Source organism: Carcharhinus amblyrhynchos, chromosome 4 (genome assembly GCF_965287045.1).
Source record: "Carcharhinus amblyrhynchos chromosome 4, sCarAmb.v2.hapA, whole genome shotgun sequence".
Classification (NCBI taxonomy): domain Eukaryota; kingdom Metazoa; phylum Chordata; class Chondrichthyes; order Carcharhiniformes; family Carcharhinidae; genus Carcharhinus; species Carcharhinus amblyrhynchos.
Window position 1 is genome coordinate 39085315 of NC_137327.1, and position 12824 is coordinate 39098138.

Below are 12824 nucleotides of genomic sequence, written 5' to 3' on the forward strand. Positions count from 1 at the left end.
CAGAAGGGTGTGGGTTCAGTTTAGGAACAGTGGAATATCGCAGATGTTTTTTGTTTTAGAGGCATAGAGGTTTACAGCATGGAAACAGGCTCTTCAGCCCAACTTGTCCATACTGCCCAGTTCTTACCATTAAACGATTCCCAGTTGCCTGCATTTGACCCATATCCCACTATACCAATCTTACTCATGTAATTGTCTAAATGCTTTTTAAATGACAAAACTGTACCTGCCTCTACTACTACTTCTGGCAGCTTGTTACAGGCACCACCCTCTGTGTGGAAAAAAATTGCCCTTCTGGACCCTTTTGTATCTCTCCCCTCTCACCTTAAACCTATGCCCTCTAGGTTTAGACTCCTCTACCTTTGGGAAAAGATGTTGACCTTATCTATGCCCCTCGTTATTTTATAAACCTCTATTAGATCAGCCCTAAGCTTCCTATGTTGTGACGGGAAACATTATAGGAGAAACATTAAAATTGCTGATTTTGTTCAGGAACATCTGATGACCCAAATAAACCAACTTCTTGATTTGTCATCATCATCCCTGTTGTGTTCCTTAGTTCTGCTTATCAAAAGGTCAGAGGATCGCATGATGTGGGCACGTGAGTTTACTGAAATAAGTTTATTTGTCAAGAGGTGTTGATTGTCAACACCCCTTGAGTCCCAGTATTGTGGAAGTGGATTGGGCAGTGAGAATCAATTCTAGAATGTAACAAATGTGGAACTATCTTATATAAGCAATTAATAGCATTGAACTTGAGAAGGCAGCTACAGGCCTTAGAACTACTAGATGGCTGTAATAATCTGGAGTATGCAACACTTCGCACTGTTCTTTGTTTGGTGACTTGAGCCATTAGAGGTGACCAAACTTACCTTACACTTTTAACTTCAGTTACAAGAATGTAAGCTATTTAATGCCAAGGAACGTGAGAGCCCCAAGTAGACAAGGCAACACTTCAAAGACCTTGTAAGAATAGATTTCTTTTATAACTCAGATATTCTGAACTTAATTTGTATTCTATTTTATCTCTTTTATCAAAGGAGCGACCCCCTGCCACTGCTTGGAAGAAGCTTGGACAATCCAGGGAGTACAAGATTGGTAACAAGCTCAGGGAGTACCAATTGGAAGGCGTCAATTGGCTCCTTTTCAACTGGTATAACAGGTACAATTGAAGTCCAAAGGATGTGCAGTTTTTATTTTAATGAACTCATTAAAATTGTGGGTGATCCAGATCAAGTAAAATAAATTCTTCTACGTGGAAGTCTTAAATTTTTAATTATAAAGCACCTACCTGGCCATTATATTTGAGATGATAAAATACAATATAGGAATATTTATCACAGGTTGCTAAAACTCTCAATCTATTTGGAGTACTGTACAAATGCAAGAGCTTAATTGGACAAATTAAGATTGTGGTTATGTTTTGCCACTTGTAATCACGAGCAAAACTGAATATGTTTAATATTGAAGTGAGTGCTTGTATAGTGATTGTATAATGCTTTTCTTTTTATAGGAGACTTTATGCAGCTGCAGTTTCTCATAGGGGTTCACAGTGCTTTTGTCTTGTGTTGACTGCTGTTTATCACATTGATTTTCTACAATGTTTACAGCTTGTTACGTTGATTTGCTCTCATCTCTCAGTTCCATGCAGAGATTTGACATGTTCTGATGTATCACAGGGTTTGTTTGCTATTCACAGGACTGGAGGGCGTGAGCACAAAATTAATAAATTGCAGAGTCCAGAGAAAACATCCGTTCCACTGAATAACAGATGTACATTAGAACCTTTTACTGTATTTCCACATTTAAATTTGCATGTAATTTAAATGATCACATTCACTGCGAACGTCAATCAGAATGTGTTTTGCTTGAAAGTGCTGGCAGCCTCAGACCAAATTAAACAAAAACAGAAAAGGATGGAAAATCTCGGCAGATCCAACAGCATCTGTGGAGAGAGAATAGAGCCAATGTTTCGAGTCTGGATGACCCTTCGTTAGAGCTAAATAAAATAAACTTGGTCCTAATATTTTCCAATTCTTGGCATTGAAATAAACTGCAATGAAGGAGATGCATGATTATTTGATACATAAAACAAATCAGAGATTGGAAAGCAGTGCAGGCATAGATATATTTGAACAGTATGGTTTTGATCCTGTGGGAACGTTATACCTGCGGAATATAACAAATCGGATTAATAGATTTATTTTTAGATTGACTGATTTTCAGGGTTGAAGGAGGAATGTTGCCTAATTTCCTCCTTGGAATAAAATCTCTGAAATCTTTTAAATTGGCTTAAATAAGTGTATATAGGTCCACGATTATGTAGAATCTAATTGGAATATTGGAAATGGTGACCTTAATAGTCTGAACTGTTCCAGCCCATTACGTAACTTCCCATATGTCATCACTTTAATGCACAAGAAATCTGTAAATGTTTTCATTATTTATTTAAAAAAAAGCCTTCCAGTTAATTCAGTTACTTCAAAATTTGACGCTGTCTCCACATTCTATATCTCCCGAGCAATATCAGCTCAGCAAAATTTTGTGGCACATCCCAGCTCTAACTTTAATATACTGTTTACAAATTCCAATGCCACCATTATCATTTTGGCAAGCCAGCAGTGAGTTCACTCAATTATAACTTCATTTAATAAACACCTGTGCTATGTTCAGGTATGTATCTGGCCATGGAATATTCTGCATTATAGTGCATCTCACCACAGTTGTTAATGGGAATAATATTACTTGTGGTTTAGGCACGTGCAAGAACCGAGTGTGAAGTTAATAACTTCTCGATTCCAGGCAAAACTGCATTCTTGCTGATGAAATGGGTTTAGGCAAGACCATCCAGTCTATTACATTCCTCGATGAAGTTTATCTGACTGGGATCCATGGCCCCTTTCTCATCATTGCGCCTCTGTCTACAATTGCAAACTGGGAGAGAGAATTTCGCACGTGGACAGACCTGAATGTCATTGTTTATCACGGCAGTATGATCAGCAGACAGATGATTCAACAGTATGAAATGTACTTCCGAGACTCAGAGGTATGACCATTTCTTCATCTAGAATCAGCTGCTTTTTCTATCCAAACATTCCACTTGAGTTGGCAATCTTTACTTCATTTCTTACCTTTGGAATATGTTCAATGCTTCTGTAAAGGAATGAATTTTTAAACGAAATGTACTGATCTGAGAACTCCAAAATAACTCTGAGCGTTTGGTATCAAAATGAAGACATTGCTGCAAGTTTACGTTCTGTAATTCAAACATTTTAATGAATCTGAGCTTAGTGACTTTGACTTTTGGCTCCATACCACAACTCCAATTTACGAGTAACTCTAATGTTGCTGATTTCTGTATTAGAAGGACAGTTCACTCCATCTTATCATCATTTTAACTTGAACTGAATTTGTCAACTGCATTAAGATATTTTTTGCCAAAAAAGTTGGTTCTGAGTTTTTCCTCAAATAACGGCACGCTTCGAAATTTGTTTTTATTTTCATGTTAAAAATCTAGAGAGAACACTGATGCTCAACAATCTACTACGGCTCCTTTTTTTAGTACAAAATGGGACTTGGCAACCAGTCTTAAAAGCACCACTCTTCTGAACTTTAGTGCAGCCACACAGCTAGTTTCCTTTGAACTGGAAACACAGGGCTTTTTACAGCCTGTGGATTGTAACCACAACAAAATAGCCACTGTACATCAGCAAAGTAAGCCTATCAAGACACCTGAAACAGAAGATGCATAGAGTTTTCAGACTTCTTGTTTTGTCATGAAGAAATTTCCAAAAATGCCCTGGCAGCTTTTATAGAGCACAGGGCTACCAATGCAGCACTGACCAGCATTAGCATGTTGGCTGGCACCAAATCCAAGTGGGGAGAGATTCCTTTTAATCCACTGGTCTCAGAAAATGTTCTAGTTTCACGTTGATCTGGACACTGGCTGAAGGAAACCTAGACTATGGGAGCCAACAGCCCGCAGATCAGTCTGAACACTGGCATTGTACTTATGAAAGTTAAACAGAGCATGTATGTAATTACTGATTACTGTTGCTCCTTTATAACTGACTGAAGCAGTGAAATGTTGTGACAGTTATGAGCATCCTAATTAGCAAGTGTCTCTAATAATCATATATTGTTACAATGCTCTTTGCAGCTGAGTAGTAGAGATTTTTTTTAAATATTGAAGATAAAGCAAGATTATGATGATTCCACCCTTACTAGAGATGTTGATGTATTTTTGATGCTATTGCACGAGGATTGAGGAAAGAAATAACAGCTCAACGATTGCTGTGGCTGGCCAGTGCCTAGTACTTTGTTTATTAGACTTGCCCTTGTCTGCTTATTGGTGACAATAAGCTGTAAAGAAAAGATGGAAATGGCACAGTGCCCTCTACAAGGCAGCTGGGCCCTAACTGGAACAGGACAAGCAACTGTGCATCTCCTTAACCAATTAAATAAGAAACGTGTGAGTAAAATATTAGAGCTGAAGGTTGAGATGGGAGTGTGACCCAAATGAGCATTCTTTGCGCAAACACACATGGTCTACTGAACAAATTGAATGAATTGCAAGAACAAATTTGGCTTGGAGGGCATGTTATGGTAACAATTCCTGAGGTGTGGCTGCAAGATGGTCAGAACTAAATATGCCAGGTTACAAAGTCCACAGGAAAGCAAGGGAAAATGGCGAAACAGAAGGAATATCTTTGGTGATTAAGGGGAGGTAAGCGGGTGACGTTATAGGTAGAATTAATAAACCGAAGAAGACTACTCGGAGTTTTATAGAAAGGCTCCTTGTGAAGTGGTAGATTGCACACTTGCAAATTATTAAACAAGCGCATTTTGACAAAAAGAGTAGTAAGCCTGAAGTTTTTAAAATTCAGCAACGGATGAACAAGAAATTAATAGAGATAATAAAGTATGAAAGTAAACTAGCAAGAGGCACAAAAAACAGATTTTGAGGGGGGAAAAAGCTGCTGTAGATATGCAAAAAGGATCAGATCAGTGAAATTAATGTGGACTCCTTAGAGGAATAATCAGGTGAAATTATAATGAAGAATAAGGAAATAGCCGAGATACGAAACAAATAGTTTGTATCAGTCTTCTCAGTAGAAAACACGAGAAACATTCTGGAAGTAATATGAAACCAAAGTTCTGATAAAAATGAGGAAGTTTATTGATATTTATTTTTATTATTATTGCAGAGTGAAAAAAGCATTGGAGAAATTATTGAGATTAAAACCTTGAATTGAAAGAAGTGGGAATAGAGATAGTGGAAGCATTGGTTTTAATCTTGCAGTATTCCCAACACTGTTGCTCCCTCTGGGTTGGAAGACAGCAAATGGAACACTTCTACTCAAAGACAGGATGGAGAGAAAATAAAGGGAACAATTAGTTAGCCAGATATGAATAGTCGGGAAATGCTAGAATCTGTCATTGGAGACCGTGCACTTAAGAAAATACTATGATTGGGCAGATTTGCAGACATTTCTGAAAAGAAATCATGTCTAACAGATCTATTAGAGTTTTGTGACGAGTAGGATGGAAGGGGGGAGCCAGTGAATGTAGTATATTTGGATCTTTTAAAAGCATTTGATAAGCTGCAGCACAAAAATATGTCGCCCAAAATAAGGGTTACCACGGAGAGCTGTCGACATCGAGTGTATTGAAGTCAATGACTGTCAGATTTACAGATACCAAGGCAGCCATGATCTCATTGAATGACAGAGCAGGTATGAGGGGCTGAATGTTTTCCAATGTAAACATTTTCATTTTCTACAGACTGTCCTCATGTTTTGATACTTTGCCCAAAACTTTAGTTTCCTTCAGCTGAACTCTGTCAAATAACAAATTGTTCATTGTAGGATTATAATTAAAATTGCATAAATCTGCAGGTGAGGTTGCTTCAGAGAGTATGAAAATACAAAAACTTTCCTCTAGATCTGACCCGTTCTTGTAGCTGGCAATAGGTGTGAAAAGTGAAAAAGGATCTAATGCCCGTCAATAATTTTGTATTTGTGGAATCATAGAATGGTTACAGCACAGAAAAAAGCAATTTGGTCTGTCATGTCTGTCCTGACCCCCTCCTCTGTAGGAACAATTCACCTCCATGGCACTCCCCTGCATTTTTCCCTGTGTAGCCCTGCAAATCTTTCCTTTACAGATGGCGTTCAAATTTTCTTCTGAATACCTTGATTGACCCTATCTCCACCACATACTTGAGCAGTGCATTCAAGATCCTAACCACTCACTGTGGGAAAAGATTTTCCTCAGTGTAACTCTTTTGTCAGTTACCTTAAATCAATGCAATCTGGTTCTTGATTTGGAACCCTTCTGATTTTGTACACATCTATCAAACCTCCTCTTAACAGTTACAACTTCTCCCATCTTTCTATGTAACTGATGTTCCTCAACGTTCTTGTGAACCTTTTCTGCATCCTCTGTAATGACTTTATATCCTCCCTGCAATGTGATGCATAGAACTGAATGCAAGATTCTAGGTGAGGCTGATCCAGTGCTCTAAAAGAGTTCAACATAACTTGCTTTCATCTTTGTCTCTATTATTAAAAACATGGATGCTGTATGCTTTATTAACTGCTTCTTCAACCTGTCCTGTCTGTTTGTCCATTCCACTAACCTGTCTGTGTCCTTTTAAAGTTCTACACTATGCTTCTCAGTTTACAATCCTTCCAAGTTTTGTATCATCCTCAAATTTTGAAATTGTGCTGTGTGTATCAAAGCCTAGGTTATTAATTTATATCATCTGATGACACACATGCAATTGATATAAATATATATTTATTTTCTGTTTAAAAGAATATTTAAATTCAGCTTTTTTTCTGCAAGCAGTTGGTGAATCTGGAAAACGTAGCTCAGATGCTGGGAGAACAGGATGATTACTCATTTATCCATGTAGTCTTTATTTAGGATAGAGCTAATGGATTTTTATTCATAGATGGCTATTTCTCCTGAGGTTTTGATTAAAGGAATGGAAGATGGGTTTAGGTAGGCAGGATCTTGTGATGATGTGGTTAACAGAAAGAGCTGGGTCTGTAGCAGGGAAACAGCTTTTCAGTTGTGGCTGGGGATTACGTGAAGGCTGAGGTTTTCTGCTAGCTGCTGAAGCCCACTCTCTTTCAAAGCTTCAAGACTAGCTACATTCATTATAGCAAGTATATTTATGGATGCCACTTGTATTTAAAGTGGCATTTTAGCCCTAATTTTACTTGCACAGCCACCTGGGGATCGTAAGATCATGCCCAAGGCCAATGGGGAATGTTGTTCTGCAAGCCTCGCCCACCCCGATTTTGGGGCAGCCATGCTGGTAAAATTCTGGCCTTTAAGTCTGTAAGAGAAACGTTGTTTATTTGGAACTGAAACAATGATAAGTTAGAAATTAAAGTTGTTGCCTTTCATCTTTAAATACTGTTAACTGTTAATAGTTAAGCTGCTTCATTTGTTAGGGGTATAGTTAAACTACGTTATTAAATAAAGTTTGTTTTACTATAAAATATCCCTAATTTGTAAGTAGACTTACTCCTGGAATGAGCATCCTATCCATTTATGCCAAATTAGAAAAGTTAACTTGGGAGTTCTGGTCCAGGACCCTAACAATCAGGAAACACTAGGGGGTTAACACTGACCTCTGATAGATTCCAATATATATTTTCCTCTAATCCAAAAACAACTGTACACCACTCCCCTTTATTTCTTGTCATGCAGCCAATTTTATATTGCTACTGTCCCTCTTACTCCTTACAGGAGCAGGAGTTGACCATTTGGTCCCTTGGACTTGCTTTGCCATTTGGTAAGATCATGGCTAATCTGGTTCCATATCCTATCAACTCCATTCATGTTCCTGTCAAAGGAGTCAATCTAACTCTGCCTTAAAAATATTCAATGATCTACTCTCCATCACTCTCTGGGGACTAGGTACCAGGAACTAATAACCCGCAGAGAAGAAAATTATCCTCATCTCAGTCTTAAATGGGCAACCTTTTATTTTTAAACACTGTCCCTAGTTCTAGTCTTTCCCACAAGGAAAGACATGCTTTCAGCATCCGTCCTGTCAAGTGCCTTCGAGATCTTGCATGTTTCGATAAGATCACTCTCATTCTCAACTCCATTGGATATAGGCCTGACCTATTCAATCTTTCCTCCCAAGATAGCAACCCCCCCCAAATCCTTTTTCTATTGATATCGTCATTGGTACTGATGTGGACCACAATTTCTGGATGTTCACCCTTCCCCACTCGGTGCTAAATTCACGAATATTAAGAAATATTAAGGGCATTTTAAAATTTACTGAGTCCATAGTAGGTCATTAAAAGTTGTTCCAAGTTGACATTCGTGGTTTCACTTTTAGAATAGTCACTGGAAAGAGTGGAATAACATATAGCAACAGTGTCTGACAGGTTAATATGAAGACTTGAACTTTCCTGTTAATGTTTCCTTTTGCATTTGTCTGTTGTTATTTGCTACCTATTCAAACACAATTGTTCTGAACATTGAATTGGCTGATTCTTAGATTGTATTGGATGCTTAAGATTCTTCTGTCAAACTGAGAGAGTCCATCAGACTGTTTCAGTGAAGGGAATACTACAGTTATGAGCCTTTCTCAAGCTGATGCTGTAGTCTTACTGCAATTTGAGATTTTCTCTGGAGGATGAAAAGGTAAAATGATAGCTCAGGTTATTCAGTGAATTGAATTGTAGACTATTATCAGCTGTCTGTGGGAAAACCTGCCTTATTATAATGGCTTATCTAAAGCAGGATGTTCACCTCTCCCTGATTTTTGTTCAACTTTAGGGCCGGATCCTTCGGGGAACGTACAGGTTCCATGCCATGATAACTACTTTTGAGATGATCCTGGGTGGGTGTCCAGAGCTGAATGTAATTGAGTGGCGATGTGTGATCATTGATGAAGCTCACAGACTGAAAAACAAAAATTGCAAGCTGCTGGAGGGATTGAAAATCATGAATCTGGTGCGTCACTCAAATTTGTGAAAAATGTTGTATAGTTGATAACATGTTGTTTTACAACAAAAACCCAAGTTTGGTCCTGCTGCAATAGATCAGGCAACTTAGTGTGTGGCTCTCATGTTTTTTAGTGGAATTATTTCGTATTGCCTTCTGCAAATCATTCATTTTAGTTATGAAATAATTGAACGTCCAATAATGGATAAGTGGAATTTTAAAAGGACCTGTTTCGTTATCTTGTAACTAGTATTCAAATTAAAACCTTCAGTTAAAAGTTTCCAGCTCTTGAGAATTGTTTATAAACCCAACATCTTCCAGACAATGGATTATACTCGCAAAAGGAACAAAATTAAATCTTTGTATTTATCTTCCAATGATGTTGCTGCATGTTTTTTTTAGTAAATTGACCCTAAAGAGCCGTACAGATTTATTCAATCTGCATTGACAAGATAGAGATTTTTGTTAAAAACACATGATTAAAAACAAAAGAACCAAACTACTTTGGCCAGGGCCATAGTAATGAAACAAGGCAAACACTATGATTGACATTGGAGGAGGTGACTCTGAGCTACCTCCTTGAGGAGGGATAGCATGGCTTCAACTGGAGGGAAGAACATGGGGAAGAGACAAAGCTGAACTTAAATTCACTGACCTGTGACATCAAGAAAAAAAAGATGAAAGCATACAAATATTTTTATTCCAATCAAGGAACACAAGGTGCTGCTGACAGGAACTCCTCTTCAGAACACGGTGGAGGAATTGTTCAGTTTGCTTCACTTCTTGGAACCTTTACGTTTCTCATCAGAAAGCACATTCATGCAGGAATTTGGAGACCTGAAGAGTGAAGCACAGGTACTTAAAACAATGTATCCAATAATTCTTGTATTGATTAAAGCTAATAGGCCAGTTCAGTTAACTTTTGATGGTATGATCCAGTCTTGTGATCAAAAGTAAAACTGGCAGTAAGTTTACGTGGAGCACTGGGGGAGTTTTTCAAATGTCAATAAACTTTACTGATCTGTTCTGATGGGTTATTGAAGTGAAATGTTATCTGCTTCTCTCTTCACAGATTTGTCTGACCTGCTGAGGATACCCAGCAATTTCTGTTTTTGTTTCAGATTCCCACAGAATTTTGCTTTTGTTTCATGAATTGTCTGTTTATCTTCATTAAATTGTGTATCATTGTGGCTATTATACAATAGTAGTGCTAGTTAGTAAAGAGTAATAATTTGACTATCATGAACTAATGAATAATTGTCCAAATCTGTTTCCACTTTTTAAAAAAAGGATAAAATAGAGCAGTGTTTCAACTGTTTTACCATTTCATAGAGTCATGGAATCCTTACAGTGCAGAAGGAGGCCATTCAGCCCATTGAGCCTGATCAACAATATCCCCAGCTTGGCCTTATTCCTGTAACCCCAATAACTGAGGACAATTTAGCATGGCCAGTCCACCTAATTGCACATCTTTGGACTGTGGGAGGAAATTGGAGCACCCGAAGGAAACCCATGCTGATGGGGAGAATGTGCAAGCTCCACACAGTCATCCAAGGTCGGAATTGACTCTAGGTCCCTGGCACTGTGAGGCAGCAGTGCTAATTACGTTTTAATACATTTTTAATAATAGGTTTAGAAAATACATTTTTTTAGGGAAGGAAGATCAGGAATCGTATCCCTTCCAACATTTATCTTATCCAGATGAAAAGTATATTTTGATCATCAAACATTGTATTTTACATTAAAAGAGTCAATTTACTTGAACATGATCGACATTACCACTGATAGTGATTCAAAGGTAAATTTATTTTCATGCCGTCAAACTGAAGTTAATTCAATGGAGCATGACAGTTGAAGCCTAAACACTTGATTCTTGAATTTTGTTTAGCAGTCTAGGAAATTAAATGGCCATCTCTGAGCAGATTTCACATTGAATAAACAGGTTTCACTTAAAGCCATTTTGGACTATAATACTTATGGCAAATCAACAAAATCAGTGATATTCAAGGTGACAGGCAGACCAACAGTGTCTGTGCTCCATGTTTTACTTCTGAGTGCTTTGAAATTTATTATTTAAGGTGACCTTGGATGCAGTAAGTACGAGTTTGAGAAGAAGCCCGTTTTAAGTTCTTTTAAGCATTGGTGAATTTCAGTGGAATTACTGTTGTGCTGGAGTAGCAGAAAATTCAATTACAAATGTGTCTGAATACAGTGGATGGTCACCAATTTGTGCCTGTCTGGATTTCTGATCACGCCATGTCTTGCATCATGATGCAGGTAGTTCCATTCCTGTTCTTTTTAGTTGAAAACTGGACCCCATAGCAGTAATCTTTGTGCACTGACAAGAGTCACCGTCATCTGTCACAGAGCACCAGACAAGGTAGCATTGCAGAGTGTGACCACTGCTCTCTACAGAACAATTATCAGAGCCCTTAGCATGAACTGAGCCTCCAGTGGAGGCTGATGTAAAAGAGAAAGCCACAAGTAGTGAGTTTAACTGCTCCTACTTGGGAGGAGCTACTTCTACTTCCAAACCTTCATAGTATTGGGAAAAACATTTTGAAATGTATTGCAATGAGATTTGACTTTCCATGTATTTGTAGGCTGATGACAAAATAAACTTCCTGCGTAACTCAATCTGGTAGTGTTCCCAGACTGAGAGAGTATAGACAAGGCCACCACTGACCAAATGATCTTGAATCATAGAATCCCTACAGTATAGAGGGAGGCCATTTGCCTCATTGAGTCCGTACCGACCACAATCCCACCCAAGTCCTATTCCCATAACTCCCACACATTTACTCTGCTAATCCCCCAAACTAAGGGGCAATTTAGAATGGCCAGTCAACCAAACCTACTCATCTTTGGTGTGCTGTAATGCATTATGAAGATACTTTTTAAGGACTATATACATCACAGGTGCTTGACAGCAATGTGAACAAAGAAAATTACAGCACAAGAACAGGCCCTTTGACTCTCCAAGTCTGCACCGACCATGCTGCCTGACTTAACTAAACCTCCTACCCTTCTGGGGATCATATCCCTCTATTCCCATCCTATTCATGTACTTGTCAAGACGCCCCTTAAAAGTCACTACCATATCCGCTTCCACTACCTCTCCCGGCAACGAGTTCCAAGCACTCACTACTCTGTGTGAAAAAATCTGCCTTGTACAATTCCTTTAAACCTTGCCCCTCGCATCTTAAACCTATGCCCCCTATTAATTGACTCTTCCACCCTGGGGAAAAGCTTCTGACTATCCACTCTGTCCATGCCTCTCATAATCTTGTAGACTTCTATCAGGTCTCTCCTCAACCTCCGTCACTCCAGTGAAAACAAACCAAGTTTCTCCAACCTCTCTTCATAGCTAATGCTCTCCAGACCAGGCAACATTCTGGTAAATCTTTTCTGTACACTCTCCAAAGCCTCCACGTCCTTCTGGTGGTGTGGCGACCAGAATTGAACACTATTTTCCAAGTGCTGCCTAACTAAGGTTCTATAAAGCTGTAATATGACTCGCCAATTTTTAAACTCAGTACCCTGGCCAATGTAGGCAAGCATGCCGTATGCCTTCTTGACTACCTTCTCCACCTGCATTGCCACTTTCAGTGACTTGTGTAGCTGTACACCCAGATCCCTCTGCCTATCAATACTCTTAAGGGTTCTGCCATTTGCTGTATATTTCCTAGCTGTGTTAGACCTTCCAAAAATGCATTACCTCACATTTGTCCAGAGTAAACTCCATCTGCCATCTCTCTGCCCAAGTCTCCAACTGATCTACATCCTACTGTATCCTCTGATGGATACATCCTCTGATGTAACTCTGATGAGTGAGAGAAAAGATG

The 12824-nt window shown here is 38.6% G+C and overlaps 1 protein-coding gene across 9 annotated transcripts in view; it reads left to right on the forward strand.

Moving 5' to 3' along the window:
* chd9 (chromodomain helicase DNA binding protein 9) overlaps positions 1–12824 on the forward strand; it is a 261421-nt gene that overhangs the window by 176649 nt on the left and 71948 nt on the right. For all 9 annotated transcript variants that reach the window (XM_080186992.1, XM_080186995.1, XM_080186994.1 and 6 more), the window contains 4 exons: positions 1041–1162; positions 2803–3046; positions 8812–8988; positions 9691–9834. In XM_080186992.1, coding sequence (XP_080043118.1) covers positions 1041–1162; positions 2803–3046; positions 8812–8988; positions 9691–9834 — 687 coding nt within the window. The remainder of the gene's footprint in view (positions 1–1040; positions 1163–2802; positions 3047–8811; positions 8989–9690; positions 9835–12824) is intronic.